The sequence below is a fragment of the Puccinia triticina genome, chromosome 7A, assembly GCF_026914185.1.
Source record: "Puccinia triticina chromosome 7A, complete sequence".
NCBI classification, from domain to species: domain Eukaryota; kingdom Fungi; phylum Basidiomycota; class Pucciniomycetes; order Pucciniales; family Pucciniaceae; genus Puccinia; species Puccinia triticina.
Genome location: NC_070564.1, coordinates 7,540,205 through 7,565,948, shown reverse-complemented (window position 1 = coordinate 7,565,948; position 25,744 = coordinate 7,540,205). Strand labels below are relative to the sequence as shown.

General features: G+C 46.4%; 2 protein-coding genes across 2 annotated transcripts; one reads left to right on the top strand and one right to left on the bottom strand.

Annotated features, from left to right (window-relative positions):
- Positions 1–14,113: 14,113 nt before the first annotated feature.
- On the top strand, positions 14,114–16,287 carry PtA15_7A818 (uncharacterized protein; the record flags this gene model as incomplete). Its single annotated transcript, XM_053171464.1, has 4 exons — positions 14,114–14,171; positions 14,296–14,635; positions 14,721–14,885; positions 14,955–16,287. The coding sequence occupies 4 exons, from the start codon at positions 14,114–14,116 to the stop codon at positions 16,285–16,287; spliced, it is 1,896 nt and encodes a 631-aa protein (XP_053022643.1).
- Positions 16,288–18,572: 2,285 nt separating this feature from the next.
- On the bottom strand, positions 18,573–19,124 carry PtA15_7A817 (uncharacterized protein; the record flags this gene model as incomplete). Its single annotated transcript, XM_053171463.1, has 1 exon — positions 18,573–19,124. One exon carries the CDS (start codon positions 19,122–19,124, stop codon positions 18,573–18,575), a length of 552 nt encoding a protein of 183 aa, XP_053022642.1.
- Positions 19,125–25,744: the final 6,620 nt, after the last annotated feature.

Sequence of the window (25,744 nt, the reverse complement as noted above, 5' to 3'; positions counted from 1 at the left end):
AGGATTATTCCTTAACCCTGTTCATACACGCTCATTGACCAGAATATCAATGATTCAAACAATCAAGTATGCAAAGCACAGGATAACAAATCATCCAGCATATATTCCTTTGGATCAAATCTGGATGAGAACTTGGTTTCTTATCATGGATTCATTAGAAAAAGAAAAAAAAAACCATCTATTAGTTTAATAGCTTCTTCTCTTACCATTGACTTTGTGACACACTGGCTCCTGCTTAATGCATCTGATGTTCTTTTGGCAAATCTCATTCCTATTCCTTTTATTTGTGAAGAAAGGAGAGATTTATAGAGCCTCCAAAGAATTTCTCTCATCTTTTAGTTGATATCTAAATTCTATATATAACTTTTATTTACTTTGATAAATTTCTCCATTCATGTAGCAAAAATCTAAAAGCTTTGAGTTCATTTGAACCCACTGCTCTTTGTGGGCAAGTTGCGGTTAAGCGTGTTTGGGATGCCGTCCCTAATTGTTGATTGTGTTCAATCAACTCCAGTGTGCCAAAGCACACTTGTAATAGGAGTGTGCCAAAGCACACTTGTAATAGGAGTGTGCCAAAGTAAACTCTATAATAGGAGTGTGCCAAAGCACACTTGTAATAGGAGTGTGCCAAAGTAAACTCTATAATAGGAGTGTGCCAAAGCACAATTTGTAATAGGAGCGTGCCAAAGCACACTCTGTAAAAGGAGTGTGCCAAAGCACACTCTGTAAAAGGAGTGTGCCAAAGCACACTCTGTAAAAGGAGTGTGCCAAAGCACACTCTGTAAAAGGAGTGTGCCAAAGCACACTCTGTAATAGGAGTGTCCCAAAGCACACTCTGTAATAAGAGTGTGCCAAGGCACACCCCGTAATAGGAGTGCGCCAAAGCACACCCCGTAATAGGAGTGCGCCAAAGCACACCCCGCAATAGGAGTGTGCTAAAGCACACACTGCAATAGGAGTGTGCCAAAGTACACTCAGTAATAGGAGTGTGCTTTGCTCCGTAATGGCAGTGTGCCAAAGCACACTCCGTTCCTAGGAGTGTGCCAAAGCACACTCCGTTCCTAGGAGTGTGCCAAAGCACACTCCGTTCCTAGGAGTGTGCCAAAGCACACTCCGTTCCTAGGAGTGTGCCAAAGCACACTCCGTTCCTAGGAGTGTGCCAAAGCACACTCCGTTCCTAGGAGTGTGCCAAAGCACACTCCGTTCCTAGGAGTGTGCCAAAGCACACTCCGTTCCTAGGAGTGTGCCAAAGCACACTCCGTTCCTAGGAGTGTGCCAAAGCACACTCCGTTCCTAGGAGTGTGCCAAAGCACACTCCGTTCCTAGGAGTGTGCCAAAGCACACTCCGTTCCTAGGAGTGTGCCAAAGCACACTCCGTTCCTAGGAGTGTGCCAAAGCACACTCCGTTCCTAGGAGTGTGCCAAAGCACACTCCGTTCCTAGGAGTGTGCCAAATCACACTCCGTTCCTAGGAGTGTGCAAAGCACACTCCGCTCCTAGGAGTGTGCCAAAGCACACTCTGTTTGTAGGAGTATGCCAAAGCACACTCTGTTTGTAGGAGTGTGCCAAAGCACACTCTGTTTGTAGGAGTGTGCCAAAACACACTCTGTTTGTAGGAGTGTGCCAAAGCACACTCTGTTTGTAGGAGTGTGCCAAAACACACTCTGTTTGTAGGAGTGTGCCAAAGCACACTCTGTTTGTAGGAGTGTGCCAAAGCACACTCCTATCACAGGTGTGTGCTTTGTAATCTAAATACAGGCCAGACCCTAACTACTAACTCCCCCCCCCCCCCCCCCCCCCCCGGGACTTAAAGGTGTTGTAATCAGAATGCATAAGGTTTCATTGCTCCAGCCTGACCACCTCTTGAACACTCAATACTCCAAATGTGGAGTTTGTCCACCCCAAATCTCAACAAAAGGTCCCTGTAGGATGCTCTCTTATTCTTAACAACCTCTACATTTGGACTTAGGAGGCTGGCTATGATCTCCCCTGTCATCTTCTTGAGCCTCCCACTCCTTCCCAAAACTAGATATGAAGAATATAGTCAGCAAAAACATGTGATGACTAAAAAAGTTGATGCCTCAAATTAAATTTCAAGGGTGCAACCGCTGCGCTGAAAGTAGCGGCCCCACCCCTTGCGCTACCGCGTTTTGGGTTGAATGAAAAGTGGGGAAGTGCTTGTTTCAGCGGTAGCGCAGCAGTGGTACCGCCGCGCTACCGCTATTTGGGATGTCTGCACAGCGGCCCCCCGCTGCGCTGCGCTAAAAGGCCGCTTTTTCTAGCGCAGCGCAGCGGTTGCACTCTCTGAGGCTCAATCCAATTTTCTTTGACCTTGAGTTGTCCAACTTATGAGAAAAGCTGATCCATGTGGCATATGAAATTTTGTGGACACTAGCTGTGTGACTGTCCAGGAATCTCCCCATCCCAAGAAGTTTCAGATTGACCAACTGACAAGTCAGTGGTGTTGTTTGTTGTTCAGCGTCTGCCGCCAATACCGACTGTCACCGTCTTCATGCAATGGCAACCTACTATGCCAAGACGCCCAAGGTTCAAGGCTTGGAGGGCGTGCAAACCATAAACCCCCCACCGCGCGTGCCATCATGCGAGCAATGGGGACTTGTGCTGGTGGACTTTCAGTTGAAAAATGGGGTATTCAACAATCCTACAGAAGACTTGCCCATTGCATGCAATAAAAGACAAACAAGGCTTCACATGTGTGAGAAATACACTCCAGATCTCATCCAGAAACATGCGTGTCAAGGATACGCAAGGAAAGTTGCAGGTTCCCCCCTCCCCCTGAAAGTGTAGACTGATTTGGAAGATACACGTGACATTTGTGGGCGTTGCCAAGAAAGATCATCTCTTCCAATACGTTTCTTCTTCAATAGTTCAATAACCAAAGCCATACTAAGTATCCTTCGCCGCTATTGTAGGGTTGATTGGCAAACGTATGTTGTATTGATTGAAACCAATTATCTCGATCAAGGCTGAAATGCTGCGCTGTGCTACAAAAAAGCGGTCTTTTAGCGCAGCGCAGCGGGGAACCGCTGCGCGGTCAGCCCAAAAAGCGGTAGCGCAGCGCCAGTCCCGCTGCGCTACCGCTGAAAATAGCAGGGGCCCGCTTTTTCCCCGACCCAAAAAGCGGTAGCGCAGCGGACGGGGCCGCTCCTTTCAGCGCCGCGCCGCGGCCACCAGAACAGCTGCGCTTTGCGCTGCGCTGCGCTTTTTTGGCTGGCAGCGGGGGAGCGCTGCGCGGCCAGGTCAAAAAGCGGTAGCGCAGCGATGGTTCCGCTGCGCTACCGCTGAAAGTAGCGGGTCCCCGCTTCTTGCCAGACCCAAAAAGCGGTAGCGCAGCGGGCGGGGCCGCTACTTTCAGCGCAGCGCAGCGGCCACCAAAACCGCTGCGCTGCGCTTTTTGAAGCGCAGCGCTTTCACCCTTGTCTTGATGACCGGATGTGCGGGCCATTGAGGGCAATGGACGGCTTGCCGTCAAATCTGCGACCCTCACAGATGTTGATTGAGACACCAAAAGTGTTGGTTTTGGCAGGGAAATCAAGCCATCAAGGCTCTACGCGGGATCAGCATGCTCCCCATATCTCAATTTAAGGAGTTGTTAAAAATGTTTGTTGCGTTAACAAACATGCTCAATATTTATACAAGAAAAGGAGACCAGTACCCTGATACTCTTAAGCCGCGGTCATGTAAACCCCTCCTGCTTTGTAATCAAGTATGTCAAATGGGATCTGCACAGAGCCTTGACAGGACCCTGGAAACCTCCTAAATATGTGGGTAGTGTAGACATGGTTTGCTTCAAAGACACTTTGGCTTTGAACCAAACATGTAATTGTAATGATTCCAACATGGGGACATGTAAATGCTTAAGGAGGACCTGTAAATGCTTAAGGAGCATCTGTACATGTATTCAATGAAATTCAAACATTTATATTTTTTCTTGGTTTTTCCCTTCTCAACGGTCACTGGTGCAGGTTCAGCACTAATGAATACACCATGGACGCAAAAGATCAAAAGCCTTCCGAAGTTCAATTGAAGATTGTTTGAACTCCCCGCCAGCAAGAAGGGACGTCGCCAACTTTTTCAAACTAGTTGACCAAGTGAGTTTGAACTGAGTGTTTGAAGTCCTTTCAAACACCCATTGGATGTAATCCGATGGGCCCATGACTTCAAATATTGATCCGGTGGAGACTTCAAACAAAACACAAAGTCTCTTCAATTATTTTTTGAATTACATTCAAATATAATTTGAACTCAGAGGTGTTTGAATTACATTTGAATATAATTTGAACTCAGAGGTGTTCAAATTACATTCAAATATAATTCAAACTCAGAGGTGTTTGAATTATATTCAATTGTTGTCTTTGGGATACCTTGGAGTTTTAATCAAAGCAAAGCTGATTGAAACTTGAAAGTACCTCGGAAAGTGCTCTCAGTTTGAAATGAATTCAAGCGGACTGGGAAGCAGACCGGGGAAATTGATCCCTTGCCCCCAACCCTCCCCCCTGCGCATTTTGCCCGTTCTCCTCGCTAGCATTCAAATGGCTCAGAGCCCCATATGGAGCACTTGGTAATATCATTGCGTGTATAATGGCTTTTCGGACAGGTGTATAAGATAGACATAACAGGTGATAGGAGCAAGAGAGAGAGACAGAGCAAGCTTGAGAGAGAGAAAGGGAGGGAGAGAGTGGGAGGGAGGGAGAGAGAGCAAGGGAGAGAGAGAAAGGGAGAGAGAGCAAGGGAGAGAGAGCAAGGGAGAGAGAGCGAGGTAGGGAGGGAGGTGAGCGGATGATATTTATAAGGTCCACTACTCCGGTGGCCCAACGTCGATCTGGACCTCAGGTGCATCTTGATCTTGGTGGTGATGTTTGAATTCTGTTCAATTGTTGGTGGCTGAGGATGATAGTCAAAGTGAAATCGAAATGACATCAAAAGCGGTTCAGAGGGCAATCGAATGATATTCGAATAGCAGTCAAATAAGGTTTTCACTGGAGTTTCTCCTGCAACTCCCGCGGATATCCCGTATATTTGCCGGATTGAGTTTCCACTTGATTATTCCTTGAATTATTTCCCAAATATTGGGAAAAAAATTGAGGAGTGTATTTGAAATCCCAACCAGTGGGGCCACTTCAATTTTTTTTCAATGATTTTCCGTCACTTCGAACGGTGTTTAAAAAAGACGCAAGGAAGTGCGTCCGTGGTGTACATGTACAAGATGCCCCTTCAGCATGCACATGTTCCCATGTTGGAATCATTACAATTACATGTTTGGTTCAAAGCCAAAGTGTCTTTGAATCAAAACATGTCTACATTACCCACATATATAGGAGGTTTCCAGGTTCCTGCCTTGATAAGCCTTGATGGTATTATATAGTCTCAAGCTGCCAGACGGGGATTGGCTGGAGATTGGCTGACCGTGAGGCACTGGATGGTCAACCTGCCCAACCTCCAGCGGTCAACCACTTGTCAGATGACCAACCAATCTTAACTAAGCCTCTACAAGGAGGCAAAAATTGTTGAGGGAAACAAAAGGTGACATGAGGCTAAGCAAGAGATTGAAAAGATGTCAGGGACATAGTCCGTGGGAAATGCTGATACACTATATCAGCACAAAGTTTCTCCAAAGGAGAGGCTTTACCTCTAAATTAACTATGCCTCTCAAATGGAGGGTCCAGGGGACCTCGCCTGGAGGGCTCTCTGTAGGAGATGCTTATAGATAATGTCTGAAAGCTGGCAGAAAAAAGTATTATCAACCCCAAAAAAACAAAAACACAAAGGTCAAAGGAATCCTGAAGGATATTACATTTCTCTGAAGATAATTTTTTTGAATTTCTGATATTGTGCAAGATTGAATATCCCACCAGCAACAAAATGTAACATCAAATGTATTGGAGGCACTTTTAACAGTCCCGGAGGCACTATTATATGATAATACTTTTTTTCTGCCAGCTTTCAGACATTATCTATAAGCATCTCCTACAGAGAGCCCTCCAGGTGAGGTCCCCTGGACTTACCTGTGTTATTTTGTTTTGTCTGTTGTGTTGTTTCTTTTTTCACATCATCCATGAATATTACCAGTTTTATCAAAATTTTTTGGACACATCATAACTCTAGGTGTTATATTGCACAAATCATTAAATAAGAAACAAAATATTAGAAATATGATCCCTAACTTCTTTAGTTTGAAATCTGCCAAATTAGAGCCACAGCAGCAGAAGGAATTTTGGGGTGAGAAAACACAATGCAGCTCCATGTTCTCTTCTGAGGGTATTCTTCCACATGTAAAATTCTAGGGGGCTTTGGGCGCCCCAGGAAGGAGTCATAATTTTTTCCATATTTCAGTAATTTTTTGTAACATTAAATTCCCAACTCCCAGACAAGGCAAAGGAATTAATTTTCTGACTCCCAAATTTGCCCCAGGTCAAATTTTTAACTGGGGACCTGGGCCTGACCTTGAAATCTGGTCTTCTGGGCATCTGCAACTTTTGGGATTTGGAAAATTAATTTCTGGGAGTCAATTTTAAGTCCCTTTTTTTGCCTTTGATGCTTTTTTTTGTGGAACAGTTTAGAGATGGCACTTGGGTACCTGTTTGCAGGTAACTGGTGTGGTGGTCAAAATGGTAGTCAGCCTCAGGTTAAATCTTCAAGATCAGATTTCAAGAAACTCGCCCTCAAGATCAAGACTCAAACCTCAAGGTCCTCAAGCCTCAAGATTCAAACCTCAAGATTCATCTTCCCAAGCCCTTTTTGATCCCCTTTCTTTTTTTTCTCATTCCCACTTCCCTTCCCTTTGCTTCCTCATCTTTTCTCTTTCTTGGTCCTAAAACAGAACTGTCTGTGGATTTATTCCTAGTTGTTGTCTTTTCTGGTTTTTGTTCTTCTTTGTCTTTCTCATTCATGTTTATTTCCAATATTCCTGGTTCCTTTCTCATTTCTTAAGTTGTGGTGCTTCTTTGTTTCATGTTTTCAGCTCTTGGTTTTATTTCTCTTCTCTTTTCTTCTTTGTGTTGTCTTTTTCTCTCCTTTTCTCTGTTGTCTGTGGTGTGTGCGCGCGCATGGCGCGCGAGGAGATGATGACATGCTTGTGAAAGGCCTCCAGGAATCCAAGTTCCGGGAGAACTTGGAGGATGGGAGGCCATGGCACCCAGTCTGATTCAAGTGGGGGTTATCAGAATATTATTGATGAGGAAATTAGGGCCGGAGGCGAGCAGAGCGGGCAGAGGGAAGAAGATTGGCTTTAGCCAAAAGCAGACAATGTCTGAAAAAGGTGTAAATTTTGGATAGAATTGATTGAGGATTTCGGAGATTGAAGTGAATACCTTATGAAAAAGATATTAAATCTGTGAACAAGCTGTAACAACGACACGACGACTCTGAGCAATAACACACCTTATGAAAAAGATATTAAATCTGTGAACAAGCTGTAACGACGACACGACGACTCTGAGCAATAACACACCTGCGATGACGCAGTGTGATTTTTGATATGAGAATTGATTGATTGGGTTTTTACGAGGGATGCGCGCAAGAGCAATGATTAGTCTCTTCCTCATGATTGGATAATTTTGTTGCGCGTTTATAAATTTCTTTTTAAACTAACCTTATGAAAAAGATATTAAATCTGTGAACAAGCTGTAACGACGACACAACGACTCTGAGCAATAACACACCTAAAAGAAAACAAAATGGAGAGTGAAAAAGAAAAAGATAACAAATTGATTAGATCAGATGACGGTGATGAGATGAGATCAATAGAAAACAATGCGTGTGGAGTTGGGCATACCTGCGATGACGCAGTGTGATTTTTGATATGAGAATTGATTGATTGGGTTTTTACGAGGGACGCGCGCAAGAGCAATGATCTATTTATGTGGAAAAATGAGAAGAGAATCATGAGATGAGTGTGAGTTGATTGTTGTTGTTGTTAATTTTGATGTTGATGACTTGAAGAGTGTGAAAGAAAGGGGATTTGGCTTACTAGTCTCTTCCTCACAATTGGATAATTTTGTTGCGCGTGAGGAAAAGACTAGCGGGGCTTGGGCGGAGCGGTTGGTTTTGTTGGCGGGGGAATTTTCAGATTGGGTTAGGTTAACGTTTGTGATATTCATGATGAGCGTGAGTATTGGAAAATATTTGCTGTGTATTCATAATTGGAATACGCAGTATTTTAACAGTCCCCCTCAATTCGAACGCCATCCTTCAATCCAATCATGTGTTGGAATTTTGCAAATGGGACCTTTCCTAATTTCTTTGTTAGGATGTCGGCAATCATATTTGAAGTGCATACATGTTTCATCTTGAAAGTGCCTTCTTGAACGTGCTTGCGGATCCAGTGGTGTTCAATTTTGACATGTTTGACTCGACCGTGGTGTACCGGGTTCTGAGCTAGATGAATAGCACTGAGATTGTCGCAGATGAGTCCGGTATTTTCAATTCTTTCATCAGCTTTGGTCTGAACCGGTATTTTCAATTCTTTCATCAGATTTGGTCTGAACCGGTATTTTCAATTCTTTCATCAGCTTCGGTCTGAACTGGTATTTTCAATTCTTTCATCAGCTTCATTATCCACAGCGCCTCTTGCCCAGCTTCAGTAATTGCTCTGTATTTGGCTTCAGTGGATGAGAGGGCTACGGTGGGTTGAAGTCTACTGCGCCAGCTAATGGCGCCGTTCATGAATTTGAATACATATCCGGTGGTTGATTGGAGAGTTGATTTGTTGCCAGCCCAATCGGCATCACTAGCAATTTCCGGAAAGTTCCATCCCGGGTTTGCGGATAATTCCTTGTCATTTTGAGCTTGATAGGTAATTCTGAGATCAATGGTCGCCTTGAGGTATCTTAGGACGTGAATAAACGCGTCCCAATGTTTTTGATTTGGTTTGTCGAGAAATCTTGATAATACACCAACAGCAAAACTTATGTCGGGACAAGTGCATATGGCGATGTACATGAGAGAGCCAACGGCCTTTCTGTATCTTTGATTCTTCTCCGTGAATGATCTTGATTCTTCATTGGATGATTTCACAAGCTTGATGTTGTAACCGAAAGGAGTGCTTGCAGGTTGACAGTTTGACATGTCAAATCTCTCCAACACGTTCAGTATCATGCTTCTCTGATGGAGTGAGTAATTTCCTCTTTCATCGCGGTCAATCTCAATACCTACGGCAAATTTTGCTATGCCTAGGTCCTCCATGGCCCATTTTCTCTTGATTTCTTCTTTCACCATGGCTATTTCATCGCCGGTAATGATCATGTCGTCTACATGCAAGTATAGGATACTGTGTTTGCCATTTCTGAACCAATAAAATACACACGAGTCCGCTTCAGTCTTGATGAATCCGATAGTTTTTAAATGTTTTTCAACCTCGATATGCCAAAGTCTTGCGGACTGCTTTAGCCCGTAAATTGATTTGTGAAGACGCCATACTTTGTCTTTACCGCCTTCTTTGAAGCCCTCAGGTTGTTCCATGTAGATTTCTTCATCGAGATCGCTATTTAGGAACACGGCCACTGTGTCCATTTGCTCGATTACCCAGTTATTTTTGGTTGCCAACGCGACAACTAGACAAAGCAAAGATGGTTTTCCCGTGGGAGAAAAGGTCTGATCGTAATTGACCCCTTCTTCTTGAGTATATCCTTTTGCGATGAACCTTGCTTTGTATTTGGCGATACTTCCATCGGGAAGCATTTTGACTTTGAAAACCCATCACCCCTTGATGACTTTTCGATTCTTGGGGCGTGTTGTGAGACTGTAGACCTTCTTATTGCGCATTCCCTTTAGTTCCTTGTTGCATGCATCCAACCACCGCTTCTTGAATTCAGATTTAAATATGTCTTTGAACCTTTTCGGTTCGAACTTTGGATCCGTGATTTCTGTGTGATTGCATTGATTTGGGTTGGACATCAGATACAACCTTCTTGGTAGTTGACTGATTCTTGAATATCGTCAGACATAATTTGGGTTGTCGGGGTGATTAATTGGAGGCTTCGGCGGGATAACCTTGATGCTAGTTGGCATTATTTGAGGGGCATTCGCCGGTTCAGTATCCAAGCATGATTCATTCTCTTCTTCAGTCGAAATTGACTTAATAGGGGTCTCCTTCGTTTCTTCTGGTATTGAATCTTCTTCATCCTTGATTATGAAGTCTTCTGGGTCATTATCTCCTTTTTCAGGGAATTTGTCTTCATCAAAAGTGACATCGTGAGTGTTGATTATTCGGTGAGACTCGTAATCAAAGGCTAAGTAGTTCCTATTGAACTCATCGAAACCAACAAGGAAGCCCTTTCTTGATGTCGGGCTGAACTTGTGCTCCATTTGTGACTTTCGATTGTGAATGTATACCAGGCACCCAAAGGTCTTAATGTACGTGAGATTGGGTTTATGCCCGTACCATAGCTCATAGGCAGACTCGGGAAGACCGTTCCGGGACTTGTTGAATATTTGATTTTGAATGAAAACAGCCGCTTCACATGCCAGGCTCCAGAATTGACTCGATATGCCGCTATGAATTGAGATGGATCTAGCCTTAGTAGAGATGGTTCTCATGAATCGTTCAACGAGTCCGTTTTGCTGTGGTGTATAGGGCGCGGTGGTATTCTTCACAATGCCGAGCGTTTGACAGAACGGGACCATCAAGGAATTGAGAAACTCGCCTCCTCCATCCGTTGTGATCATTTTTACCTTTTGGTCGCAGTGTCTTTTGGCACGAGTAATAAAAGATTGAATTGCTTCAAAAACCTCCTCCTTGGTTTTAGTTTTCAAGAAAATAATGAAAGTCATTCTACTATATTCATCAACTATTAACATGAAATACGAGTAGTCGAAGATACAAGGAATCCGGATTATGCCGCTAAGATCAATGTGAATGTTGTCTAGTAGGTGGCGGGGATCCAGCGGTTTTTGAGCTCAAAATTTGAAATTCCCTGAGCCCGCGCGGGCTCGAAGGGGGGGATTGGGTACAGAAATCCACCATGTACATAACAACATTTACAGGACGTTTCTTTCAAGGGGGGATGGATACGGGGGAGTTTGAAGTGGGTGAAAATAACCTAAGAAGCTTGCCATTCCAATGGTGCAAAGGGCGCGGGATGAATCAAGAGGAAACAGGGAGATGTTGGGGAAAATGGGGGAGCGTAGGGTCCTCCCTGCCATTTGTCTCGATCCTGTAGGGTGAGACATGCGACTTTAGAGGCAAGTCCCTCCTTCGGAGGTCGCTACGCTCCCCCGAGGAGGGTACGCTTGTGTTAAGTTCGGCCAGTGGCCGGGGAGCAGACACTCTGGGTTTTCAGTCAGACCCATGGGGTTGTAATATTTCTCTCCAGAAATTGATGTCAGGTTGTTTGCTAACAAGGCAGCTGCAGACGCATTGTTTCCACATGTATGGCTGGTAGGTCGGGTCGTGATGAGGCCTCACAGCCTCACACCGTGACCCTGGGTCCCTGTCAGTGCCATCCGGCCGGCATCACGTTGTGTCCCTCGGAGCAGCTCGGAGCGCTACCGTCATGTTTTCCCACGTCGTGCACATCACGAATTCACACAGATGTTTTTTTTTTTTTAGTTTGAGACTGGACCTGACTGGACACAAGGAAACTTGCCACCGGTACTGGGCCACCCAGTCATAAATACATATTTATTTACATATTCATAAATGTTGGAACACTTCCGGCCAGCTCACGGTTTGACGCGATCTACCGTTTGGCTATCGTTTCCAGCGGCCCCTTTCTTGTGGGAAAAATAAGTATTGAAATCATAAAAGAATCGAAGATGATCTTGCACTCGGTGTTTATCTTATTGCGCAATGTTAAAACCAAGATCAAGATACCCTCTGAGTGACAGAAACTGCTGAGTCCGTTTTTCCTTATTTTTTCCTCTCAGATTTTGTCTCATTACTGAATCCCATGTTGATAGTCTTCTTGTCTGACAATTCAAGTGTGAGTGAAGGAATGAAGTGGTTTCTGGCACAACTTCAGACTTGTCCATGCCTCTTTCTTACTTGTGGTGTTGAGCGCGATGTTGGCCTTGAAAATGGTTGGGTGCGACTGGCGTGGACGAGGGGATGCATACACTCTAGATAGGAGATGGATACCCTATAATTATTACCCATACAGCCTACTGGCTGTACAGTGTACGAAAGAGAGTGTGGGGGCGCCAGACCCGTAGGGGCGGGAGGCTTGCCACCCGCGTCCCCTGAACGTGTTGCATAGCTTACATGTGGCCTCGCAATTTGCTGTTGTACAGCTTCGGGAGCGCTTTTTCCTTCTCTAAAATCAATTGCAGCAGTCGCTGTACACCACTGTTGGTCCTATGTATTCAATTCAGCCCTGGAAAGTGATGCAAGTGTGGCCATTCGTACACCCTCCTACATATGTAAGAAGCAGAAGGGCTTGCATCCGGTCCGGCAACCAGGACTGGGAGATGGATACGGTGTTGTATGAAAATAGGTTTATAAAGATGAAAAAACAAACATAAATTAGTATTACATATTTACCTTAACATCTGTCGAGCTCGCCCACACCGTCTTGGGTGATTTCTCATCCGACTCCTCTGGCTATCTGGGATGCTTCGACGATCTGACTGTCATCGGGGGCGGCTCAGCCTGCGAGTTCATCCGGCCTATTCTCAAGTCTCATCTCGCTGCAGCTGGGAGGCCACTCACATCAACATTGTCGTCCTCGCTCCGGCTGGCGCATCCCCGGAGGGTATGTGGTATGGGATTGCAATCTGGAAAAGCTAAATCTAATAGTTCTCCCACCACCAGATGGCTCCCACTTGGGTGCGACTTCGCTATTTAGTAGAAACGTTCCCCTCAATACTGAATTCTGCGCATGTAGTACATACATTGTCCATACATACAACATACAATCTTGTATTGAGCGCTCGTCGCCCCTCTATCGCCGCCGGGCCTGGCTCGTTTTTTCCTTGGTCTTCCCCTCTTGTCCTCCTTTCTTTCGGCTGTCACTGTCAGATAGCCAAAACAAAAAGAAGAAAACACCGACAAAATCACACAAAACCCCAGAGAATCGCGGGCGGCTGCAGCTTTCCTCGGCCTGTCAGCGAGCCATCACCTGCTGTTCGCTTGCTTGCCTTTTTTTTGTGGTTTTGTGTGTGTGTGTGTTTTTTTTTCGCTCGTTGTTCCTATCTGTCTGTCCAGGTCTCACCCACTTGACAATTGACGGCCTGCCTGCCCCGAACCCAGGCGTCGCTCCTCTCGTGAGCTCACTGACCAAGTTCACTTCGGAACCCAACCACCGCTCGAGTGGCCACGCATAGTTTTATAGCCAGTCTCCCCGCTGCCTCCTGCCGTCTTATGTACCCGCTCCAATTCATAACGTGTTCAATCACAGCTCCGAGCTCTTCTCCCATTCCTGTGGTGCCGTTCTAAAGTTTTTTATTCTCCCCGTTCCAATTCAATCCCCTCCAAGTACATTCAAGAAACCCCTTGGGCACTGTAACTGCACTGTGCCTCACCCCCCGCTCGCAGCCCAGTTGAATGTTGGTTGGCTTCTAGTATCATCATACATGCTCCATTGACTCTTGCGACAACATATGTACCCCCATTCCTCTCGTTGATTGAGTAACAAGAACTCAACTACCCCCATTCAACCTTTGCTCTCGGCCGCCTTGTTCACCGACTCTCCAAGCTCGCTCCCGACACCAATTCAATTCATTCGCTCGTCGTCGGCAGATTGACTCATCACTGTCACCATCGCAACCAGTCGAACACTATTTGCTCGGTGGATTCCGGTCAGTCTCTACACCTTAATCTGCGTGGCTGACGATCGTTCAACCCAGCCGCTTAATCATCTCTTTCGGACAGGTTTTTTCACATTCTCCGTTCATTGATAGTAATTTCAATCGAGTATTGAATATTTATCAAACTTCCGTTTAACCCCAGTGGTCACGAGACACATTGCGTCAGTACAGTTTCCAGTCCAACCTTCTATCCTATACATCCACTCTCCTTGTTATGTTTAATTTACTTCCCCTGACAAACCATCTCGTTCACATATTCTGCTTAGGTCAATTGTCTTGGCATTCAACAGCTCTCCAAGCACCCTGCGCACAGTTCATTCAGCCCAACCGCTGTACCGTTCATCCCTCCAATGTCATCTCAGACATACTCAATGGTTTCGCAACCATCTCCCGCCCTGCCCCCTGCCCGTAAGACCATCAGCATGTATCCGCAGCGCCCCCGGTGCGCCCACATCGGATAGCTGACTACGCTCCCATCCGATGTGGCCCGCGTTTGCATTTGGCTGATCCTGATTGCCATTGCGCGCTACAGTTCCTTTTATCTCATCCCCCGACTCGGTCAATGTGCCCGCTAGCTCAAACACCCCCCCTGGCCAAGAAGCTCGACAAGCCTACTATTCGACGGCCGTCAAAGCCGATCCGGATGACAATCCGAATCAGCCCTCTGATTTTGCGTTGAACTCGCTCTCGGCAGCGGCCCATCCCTCGGCCGCCAACGCGCCTGAGCATGACCAATCGGGAGGATATGCCACATCCAAACCCGTCCTAGAGACCGATGGGGTTGTCTCCTCCCAAGTGGGCGCTGTCCCTGGAATCCTTGACCAGGAACTCCACCCAGACGGCCAACCCCGACGGCCCATGAACGCCTTCATGTGAGTCCTTGCATGATCTCTCATACTCCCCGCTGCCCCACTGACCTACCTGGCCGTATTAACACGCTAACTTGAATCTCATCAGGATATTTGCCCGTCATCGTCGACCGGCCATCCAAGCCAAGGAGCCTGGGCTCAAGACTGGCGAAATTTCCAAAAGACTGAGTCATGATTGGAAGAACCTCCCCGAGGAAGACAAATCACATTACCTCGAGCAAGCCAAGTTACTCAAGGATGCGTTTCATTCTCGGTGGGCAGACTGGTTCAATCAAACTCACTGCGTGTCACAGCTTGCTCATCCTTTGATCCCCTGCCTTAGGTTCCCGGAGTACGTTTACAAACGCCGTCCTAACAACACCGGTAAACGTCGTTCTAGCACCTCACAACAGCAGATACATGCCAAGTTTGCCTGCGGCACCGGCGCGCCTCAATCCTTGAACCTTCCTCCGGGCTCACTTCACAGCGGAATGCCTCACCCAGCTGATGTTCACCACTACCATCATCATCTTCATCCGTCCCAAGGCGATCTTTACAACCAGGGTCATCCACATCTTGCGCATCACCATCACGTCCAGCCACCTTCTCGCCCCTTGTCCTCTATTGCGCAGCATTCTCCGAAACCACCCAACTCCTCCTTCTATCCTTCTCCAAACAACCCTACCTCTCCTAGGTACCATCACCTCGGGCAACCTGGCCCAGGTTCCAACAACTGCGGGCCTCTCATGAGCAGACATCCCGGGCCTTACTCCTCCCGTGCGCCGTCCCTCAGTTCGACGACTACAGTTGCCCCTTCTGCGATTCATTCACCAAGACCCGGTTCACCAAATCATCAAGGCTCTCCTGCCGCCAATGGAATGACATACATGCGTGTCTCAAACCCTCATGCGATCACTTATTCGGCCCAGCCCCCCTCCAACCAATATCCTTGGTTCACCAATGAAGCTACCTACCCTTCGAATCAAAACGCGTGTCAAACCCAAGCTCCGCTATCAGCAAATCGCTCGTCATTCAGCTATTCATCTTGGCCATCCTCCGTCGCTACAGATTCGAGCATGTCTGCATCTGGAATTAATAACTCAGACGCCTGCGATTCTGCTCAGGCCATAAACCACAGTCGTGCCGCGTCATACTCAGCCGGGCCACCTATCTACAGGCCTCCTTCTCCGGTCGACCGAGGCCGCCAGCTATCTTTGCCTTCACATGCGCTATCTGCATCCGCTGCTGAACCTTCCCAAAATGGACCCGACGCAGGTTCGCCATACCAACATCGCCCTCATGAAGAGCATCAATCGAACTCGAATCTACACAACCCTGGTAACCACGGCTACGGATCCTACTCGTCCTCGGACATGATGGGTAACAACCAGCGAACAGGGTACAGCGTTTCACCAGTCTCCAGCACCTTCCGATCAAATTCGCTCCGAACCAACCTTGCCCCACAAGACAACGGTGATTCCCAACCATGCTTTGAGCAGCACCAATCGCCAAACATCAATCCGTCAAGTAACCAAGCCGCTTCGCAAGTCTCAAAGAATGATTTTGTCACGCTTCATCATCCCGCCCCACCCCCACCCCCACCTGCTCCAGGCACCAGTCATCACCACCATCAACACTCTTCTGGTCATAACACGGTCACATCAATGGCTTACTAATTAAGCCCCTCAATTATCGTGTCTGTGATCCAAACTCGCTCTTGTGTTTAATCAATCCGACATCATCTGTGGATTGAATTAGTCATTACTGTCACTGCTTATCACCTTGTCACTGGGAAAAAAGTGTTACGGCTCTTGGTGGGTGGGCTGAACTTGACATCAACAGATTTGGCGGGTCTTGACGGATTCAGTTATCTCAATTCTCTTTTGTTCTTGGACTGTCGTCGTTATTCACATCTTTATGGATTCTTGGAATTATTATTAAACGGAAACATCAAAAAAGTAGAACATCTCGACTACCACATAATCATTCCTAATAAATACCTACGTCGAGTGATATCTGCCATCAGATAATACTTGATATATGTCTCACTTAATTCTTAGTAATCCCTACTTCTTTTTATCATTATTTAATCTTGTCAGTTGACGGCTTGTCTTTTGCTTGTATTGTGCTGTTTGTTTTCATTTCGTTTGTGCTTTAGCCCCCAAAAAAGAACTACTGTTATTTTTTATCTCTTTGTTGGCTTGTAATTAGTTAAGTTAGTGACCGGAATCAAAAGGTATCGTACGGATAGAGAAAGGTGTTGGTTAGGATTTAGTTAAATGGTGTATATTATATATAAAAATTTGTTATCCATTGTCTTTCTCCTTGGATTTTATTTGTTTTTTATCATCCTTACATCTTGTTCTTTCCTTGTTCTGTTTCCCTTATCTTGAAATCCTAACAAATACCGTATAATCAATTTGGCATTGCTTAAGTCCAGAGAATACCATCTTGATGAGGTTCTCATTGTTTCCACTCCATCCCCCTATTAGGTATCTGTTGACCCATAGGGATCTTCATGGGCCACCAAGAGCCCATTAGCTATGTGGGGGCTCATGGCGGCCTTTCTGGGAATTCAAAGGCCCATGGGCTATTCAGTGGCCCGGGTTGATACTTCTAGACCACCAAAATCCCATGTTGAGATTTTGGGCCCATCAAAAGCCCCAGAAGCTCCCAGGGCAAGGCAGAACTCCTTTAATACTGACCCAATGTGCTTTTGGGGCAGGCCCGTCTCAGGCCCGCTCAAGCCCGCTCCAGGCCCGCCAGGCCCGTGAAAAAAACCCATCCCAAAACATTGTCCAATGATTTTTGCTCAGTTTGGGACATTTTATTTTTTTGGCTCAGCATGCTCAGTTTGTTCCCCTGAGTGAAATTTTGGTTTTATTTTTTTCATGTTGACTTTTTTTTTTTTTTGGGCAAAATAATAAATGTTTGTAGTGCATGTTATGAGAGCAATCAGAGACATTTTTTTGAACCATGCAAATTAAAACAAGATTCACGTAAAATGGCTGGGTATAACATCTAAAGATGATAAATTTACAAGAAAAAATGTGTTACCAACATTGGGACTTGTGTGGGCATTCAATAATTCACCACTACTCACCTTGGAGTTCTCAGACCAGATTTTGAATTATATCTCCAGCTGGCTCCAGGAGCAAGGGAATATTGATGCTCTTGTGAATATCCAACAATCTACCATGTTTCCCTTGAGAAGCTTTGTTTAGGCCTCTAGACTGTCAGTTTTTCAGTCAATTGTGTTTCAATTTAAAAAAACTAGAGGCCAAGGCGGCTATGCCGCTGTAATTGTTACAATTTAAAATCTAGAACCCCAACCTCCCTTTGAAAAGAAAAAAAAAAAAAATCAGAGTCTACAATTATCCACCAAGTAGTATCTGCATCACAGTTGAGAATTTCAAAAATTTACAACAAAAATTCAAATGATGATCTTTGAAAATCTGGTAATCTACAGCATGTGCAGTGGGTTTTTGCTACCTTTTTTGAGAGGTAAGGAGCTCTCACCAGACTTCAAGTTATTCCTCAAAAAATATGATGGTGGAAAATAGGTCTACACACTGTGCTATTTGATATACTCACACAATTTTAGTCATATGCTGTTTCTCCAGTATCATGACTCAATTGAATTGAAAAATGACCATTCAAGTGGAAGGATGCATGAAATGTGGAGTTGCTTCTCAAGAATTCAAATAGAAATCAAGTAAATCTTTACAGGAACAATAAGGGCTCAGTTCCCCATACAATTCACACGGATAAAAAGTTCAATGTATTTGTTTTTGAGAGTGAGAAAATTTTTGTCCATGCTCTGAACCCCAGTAGCAAGGCTGGCTTGCAAGCCAACACTCACGTTAGAGGAGAAACACTAAACATGGGATATACAAAAGTGTACTGATAAAAGCCTGTGTTGAAGTTTGCAGGATTCTTTTGCCTTAAATCCTAGTAGCTTTTATTTTAAAAGGGCAGCATTGATTTCACATTTATGCAAGTCTGAAAACTGGCTGATGATTCCATAGGGCAAGTTCTGGGGCAACAATGGCGAAGTTTGGCAAGGGGTTGAGAGCTTGTGGGGAGTCAAGATTGAGATGGGGATGGTTGAGAGCTGGGCCGGGCCGGGGAGGAGGAAGATGGGCCGGGTAGTTTTGAGAGGGTCACAAGTAGACGACGGGTTGGAGGCAGGGGTGGATAGACAGAGAGAGGATGAGGCGAAGCAGGCCAGGATTTTGGGTTCTAGCGGGTCAAGCGTATGATGGTGACAGAGGGTTGGAGAGGAGGACGGCGACAAGAGCGAGTCGGAGGAGGCGGAGAATGAGTTGGTGGGCAGGGGTGTCAACCAGGGTAAGAGCTGATGGTTGGTGCTGAGGGTGCTGGGCAGGGCGGGCATATGGGCGAGTGTGGGGGTATCGTTGTTGTCCTTGTTGGCAGGATCGGCGGCAGCGGCAGAGTGGCTGAGGAGAAGCATGGCAGGGTTGGCTGAGAGGCTTTGGGGATGGTTGGCCATTGTTGCTTGGGTGGAGGGAGTGAGGTGATATGGGTTAGAGAGGCATCTTAAGCAGCAGGCGGCGCTGGGGCACAGGGTATGGCGCAACACCTGACCCAGATTGGTTGCAAAGACCTGTGCCAAAAACGCGAAACACATGAGCCACTGAGTGATATCTCTTGGATGCAGGAAAGAGAAGGTGAGGGTGAGAACTTTCCATCATGGCCACTGAAAAGCACCCAATTACGTTTGTCAAAGAAACAAAACGGCTGGCTGACGCCGGCATGGATGAAGCACTCTTTGGCAGGGAGGCAAATGAGCAGTTGCAATGTCCTCCCCAGCGCCTTGGCGCATAGTACTTATTGATTGGCCATCCCAGCCCGACAAGAGCAACAAACACGCCCAGCAAGACCATCTGATGGCAAGGGTGCTGCTTAGTGGCGGTCAGAGGAGTGCATGATCTGGTCAGATTATGCAACGGTTGGTTTGTGCGCGCGCCTAAATACTTATGTCTTATGTATCAGGTGCTGTTGCCTGCAATGGCCAGCGTGGCACTTGATATTGTTGTTTGTACTTGGAGGCTTGGTGATAGCCTGGTGTTAAAACGGGGTACCAGGGTCGAGGCGTCGAGTTGGAGAGGAGCAGTCGGGCAGGCATGTCGGGTCCAAATGGCTATTTTGATGTAGTATTGTTTGCCGCAGGCATCCTCTGCCGCTGTAATTCCAGCGTGTGGTTTGTCCTCACCCCCCTCCGCTGTTGCACTTGCACAGTTTGAGGGGCAAAGAGTGGCCCCCCCACTGGTCAGCAGCCTTTGCTGCGGGCCAGGGGCCTTCACGTCCATCCCTTTTGACCTGTGCGCTTGACGCAGGCTGGGGGTTGAGCCTGTGGACACAGCACTTCTGCTGATGTTGGAGGGCTAGGTTGAGATTTTTGCTTTTGTTATATGTATTGTTTGAGGAATAGTTGTGATTTTTGGATTGATTTTCTGTACAATGGGGAAACCCTTGATTTTATTTTCTCATTTGGTGTATTTACAGGGGGAACCCTTGATATTTTTTTTAGGATTCTGGAAAAACTGTGTCTTTAATAAACTTGGATTGTACCATGTGTAGTCATGTACTAGGCAAGGTGTATATTGCCAAATTGACAACTCTTCAAAATTCACAATTCAACATTGTTTTCTGGTTCATCCCTTGGAAAAAATGGTAGGGAAAATTGACTCCAGCATTTTCACATTTCATATTTATGGGAGGAAAATTGCATGTTACACAGGTTTTCCTTGCTCTGACACTGATTGATACTTGAAGAATAGAAAGTTGATGGCAAACCACTTTATTTCCAGTTTAATATAGGGAATCCACATGGAAGAAATGTGCTGCAAGGATTCATCAGCCAGTTGGCTGATCCTCCGAAGTTGCAATATTTCAAAATTATGTTGCATAGTATGATGTTATGTGTTTTTTGACTGAAAAGATCTGCAGTGAAAATTATTCCCCCTCACTTGGATAAAGATGTATTTTAGAATACAGATAGGTAAATTTTTGTAAACACTTGTGTGCATTGAAGCTCAATTCCACAGTTGTTATCATGATGAAACTAACACAAAAATTCAGCCAAGAGATGTTCATGTGTTGAAATTGAGTTACAGATCACTCCTAAACAACTTGACCTACAGTTACCCTTGTATTCAGAAGAAATTGAAAAAAGTTGAAGTTGACATTTGACTCACATCAGACCCCATTGCATAAAAAATTACGGCTTGGCACTCTCTAGAGAGTGCAACACATTCCCCCCTGGTGCCACAGCAATGACCGGTCATCAAGAGATTTTATCCTCTTTGATGGCCAGCTGACCGGTCATTGAGAGGTTTTATCCTCTTTGATGGCCGGCTGACCGGTCATCAAGAGGTTGTATCCTCTTTTATGGCTGGCTGACTGGTCATCAAGAGGGTTTATCCTCTTTGATGGCCGGCTGACCGGTCATCAACAGGGATACAACCTCTCGATGACCGGTCAGCCGGCCATTGAAGAGGATAAACCCTCTTGATGACCAGTCAGCCGGCCATTGAGAGGGGTTGTATCCCTGTTGATGACCGGTCAGCCGCCCATTGAAGAGGATAAACCCTCTTGATGACCAGTCAGCCGGACATCAAATAGGATACAACCCAATGACTGGTCAGCCGGTCATCAAGAGGTTGTATCCTCGCCTCTGCAATGAACAGCTGACTGGTGATTGAGAGGTTGTAGGCTCTTTGATGACCGGGATCAGAGGTCCTCCGATGGTATAATCTATGGGATTACAGGTGTAACATATACATACATATGGCTTTAGCATATGTAAGCCAACGATGGGAAGTTACATGCATTACGATATCCAGAGGGATTTTCGTAACGTAACTTCCCACCGTTACCAGATAACGCGTTACTGTTATCTGGCAACATGGCTCCTTGGGCCGGTGGGTAACGTAACAGAGGGTGTTTTCACCCTCAATACCCAGAAAAATAACGGAGATAACGTGTTAACCGCGTTACCAGAGGCAAAAATGCCATAAAAGGGGGAAAACCCCCCTTTTTTGCGCAGGTTATCCTCCTATAATTGCGAGGGATAACGTAACGAGGCTAGGAAGAGAGAAAAAAAAATTAAAGAAAACGTAACGGAAGCATTGCCGCTGTCATGGTAACAATAACGGCAAGGATTCTGTTACGTTTTTGTTACGCTACCGTTACGGGTAGCGTAACCTCCCATCGTTGTGTAAGCCCATAAATATGTCTTTACAGTATGTATTTGGGCCGGTGTCCGTAATGTGAGGCTCCCTCCCCCCCAAAAAGAATTGGCTGGTCAGAAACCTTAGCCTTCATAGAACTGGAATCTACAGCCTCCAAAGAGCTCAAAAATGTCATTTACATGACATAATGCTCATATAGGGAGTCGTAGATCCGGCCCGCGTTTGAAATGTCTTGTTGCAGGCAAGGCTGTACGGTAGGATGCCTTGCGCAACTGTATGCCAGGTTAACAATAACCAAATCCTATTTTTATGATTGTTATCTGTTGTTATTCCTGATAACAAATACAATAACTGTTAGTTTATCTCTGCAATTAATGATAAAATTACCCTCAATGTATTGCTATTTCTGGTAGTCAAGTTGGTTTTGAGTTGGGAAAAAATAAATCTGGGACATGATGTTTTGAGACTCATTTTTTAGAGGCTAAAAACCATTAAATAACAGATACTGTAGTGCAGAAGATTGTTATCCTAACTCTGATACACTAACTTTCAGTGAAATTTTGGTTATCCAAAAGAAATACACTACCTGTTAGTGTATTTTGAGTGTATCCTGGATAACAATACCCAAGATCTTCAATGAGAAACTTTGGATACACTAACTGTTAGTGTATTGGGCTATAATTGGGAATAACAATACCCCATTTGTCTTGCTAAATAACCACGTATACACTAACAGATATTGGCCCGTAGCATTGCGTAGTGACCCATCATTGCTGTGTGCGAGCGGAGCGGCTGAAACTTGCGTAGACTAGGCAGATCATATCAGGCTCAGAGCGGAGTGCTGAAGAGATTTGTACGTTGCGGAATCCACCACAAGTAACCATACAAACCCGGAGTTATCTAGAAAAGAGGTGGAGCACCACTTCTCATCAGGTGTCACACTTCTATTTCAACAACGGTTAGGTTTACCCAAGGAGAAAATAATTTCTCCTGAGTACTTGGCCCACATCTATGGATTGGATTGTACTGGTCCCTCAATCCAATACACATTTGAAGTTCAGAATGTATCTGTCTGACCAATCCAATCCCTGGTATTGGACCAGCAAGCCGGTCCTTTACACAACCCTGAGAAAGCTGTGGATCAAAAATAAATCTGATCCACAGTATCACCAATAAAATACTGCTATTGGAACAGTTGCGGTGTTGATCCACTTGTCACTAGCATTTAATAACTTTTGTATGAGCCTGTCTGTGGGGTCAAAGACGGGTCCAATCAGGATTTGATGGTCTAAGACTACAGCTTCTCTGGACTCTATCACCACATGCAAAAATGTTTCATGATTGCACTACAGGTTTCACAGTCCTGTCACCACTCATGACAGACATGTGTGTGCCTGTCAACTTTATATGAAATTTTGTCATGCAGCTGTCATGAGAGTGACAGCCCTGTGAACCCCTCTGCACAGGGACTGTGCATTTGATATTTGCCCCATGTTACTTACATGAAATCTGAATGAAAGCAACAATGCATCTATTATGCTATATGTAATTAGAGCAACCGCATCGGTGCGGGATTAAATTTCAACTTTACTCCTGGATTAGCACTACCCCGGGGGGGCAACCACATCGGTACGGAGCAAAATGAGGAGTAACTGATGCCCCTTCAACTTACTCCAAACAACCACATCGGCTTCGAAACCAAGCACGATGCTTCGGACAAGCTTCCTTCCATTTCCCGATCAATCCGAATCTCGACGCCGCAGGTTAATCGTTTGCAGGATTGCTCAGCAGAATCGGAGAACGGTCCAACATATTCTAGATAGCGACCTCGATGACAAGCTTGATTCTAGCGATTCTGATGAAGAAACACGTCCACCACCCAAGAAAATGCGGCAGCCGAACAAAGACCAAGACTTTTATGAGCTGCCGCGCCAGCGCGCCGTAGCCTACCTCAGGGAGGGCATGTCACTGTTGTATGTACATGTCACAGGTCCCTAGCATTAGAGGGACCCGGGGAGAGATCATCCTGCTTTCCCCATCTAGCAATCTATCATTTAGCTAGACTCACCGGAAGGCCTCCACATCCCGACAGACAGTTCCTAACATATTGCTAGATCTCTACACGGGAGCCGAGGCCGACACTAGTGAGGATCCAAAACAGAAAACCGAAGAAACCAAACCGAACCCCACAGAAACCCATCCCCAGAACACCAACCAGAACCAAACCACACAGAAACCCCGACTGACTACCACGAATCCAGATGGCCGACGATCCAGCAACGCTACGAGCCCGAGTGGAAGAGCTCGCAGCCACCATCCAGGAAGAACAAGCCCTGCAACAAAGAGCCGAGGCCGACCTAGCGGCGGCCCAAACGGGCATGGTTGCTCCCGCCGTCATACCCCTAGTCCCAGGCCAGCCACCGAACGCGCCCCAGGCCCCAGAGGACGCCAGCGTGAAAGGGCCTAAGATTGGCCTACCGGATAAATATGATGGCACGCAAGGACCAAAGGCCGAGGTCTACGTGACTCAGATCGGCCTCTACGTTCTCTCTAACCCTCGAATGTTCCCTGATGACCGGAGTAAGATTATCTTTTCGATCTCGTAGCTTACCGGCCAAGCTAGCGAATGGGCCCAGCCTTTCACGACTAAACTCTTCGCTGGCCAGCCGGTTTCCTATCTCGAGTTCGCTACCGCTTTTCAGATGATGTACTACGACACCAAGCGGAGATCTAGAGCCGAGAAAGCGCTGCGACAACTCCGACAAACGAAGTCCGTGGCACACTATACTTTTCAGTTCAACCAACATGCGTCCAACACCGGTTGGGAGATGGCCACCCTCATGAGCCAATACCATCAGGGCCTCAAGAAGGATATTCGGCTAGCCCTAGTCCTTGCGAGGGCTCAATTCACGGCGCTCACTGACCTTTCCAACCTGGCCCTGAAGATCGACAATGAGATCAACGGCGCGGACACGAGCGCGATGGATCCCAACCCCTCGATTGACCCCAACGCCATGGACGTCTCAGCATTTCGAGGGACGCTCTCGAACTCGGATAAAGTCAGCATGATGAAGGCGGGGCAATGTTTCCACTGCGGGGAGAAGGGTCACATAGCGAGGGCGTGTCCAAAGAAGGGGAAGGGGAAAGGCCGATACGGCGCGCGGATCGCCGAGTTAGAAGATCAAGTCCGACGTTTGACCGTGGGCGAGGGGACGAGCGGAGGCGCGGGAAGGGCCGATGAGTCAAAAAATGGCGACGCTCAGGAGTGACGGTTGTGCCGCACCCAAGCAGTAGGGATAACGTGTTAGCTAGAGTAGGATCTTGTAATCTCATCATTAAGAATGCAATGGACCCTAGGCTGTTCGTCAGCCTGACCTTCTACCCGCTACACAATCCCCGAGCCACAACCCCCATCTCAGGTGTCTTCCTGTTAGACTCTGGCGCCACCCACAATGTCTTAGGCGAGGTGTTCGCCGCCAGAGTGGGCCTGGAACTTGTCAGTTCAGCCACAGTAAGGACCATATCCGGCTTCGACGGCTCTCGCAGCCGGTCGGCCCAGGAGGTAGACCTATTACTCGATCGCGACCCGAACCCATCCACCTTCATCGTCACCACTCTCAAGGACACCTACGACGGAATCCTAGGAATGCCCTGGATCAGAGTTCACGGGCACAGGATCGACTGGCGCAACCGATTATTGGAGCCCAGCCCAATGAGGATCGCCACTGCCGAGACAGTGTCGTCAACTCCGACAAAAACCTTGCAGGACGGGGTGGAGCCCGGGGCGAGGCAAGCGAGGAGATTTGACGAGGGGGTGCGTGCTTTATGCCGAACAACACCCCCGCGATGTGAGTCCCCCATTTCTTCCGCCTCACTTAGCCCAGTAAGAACAACTGGCAAGCGGGTACATATTCTA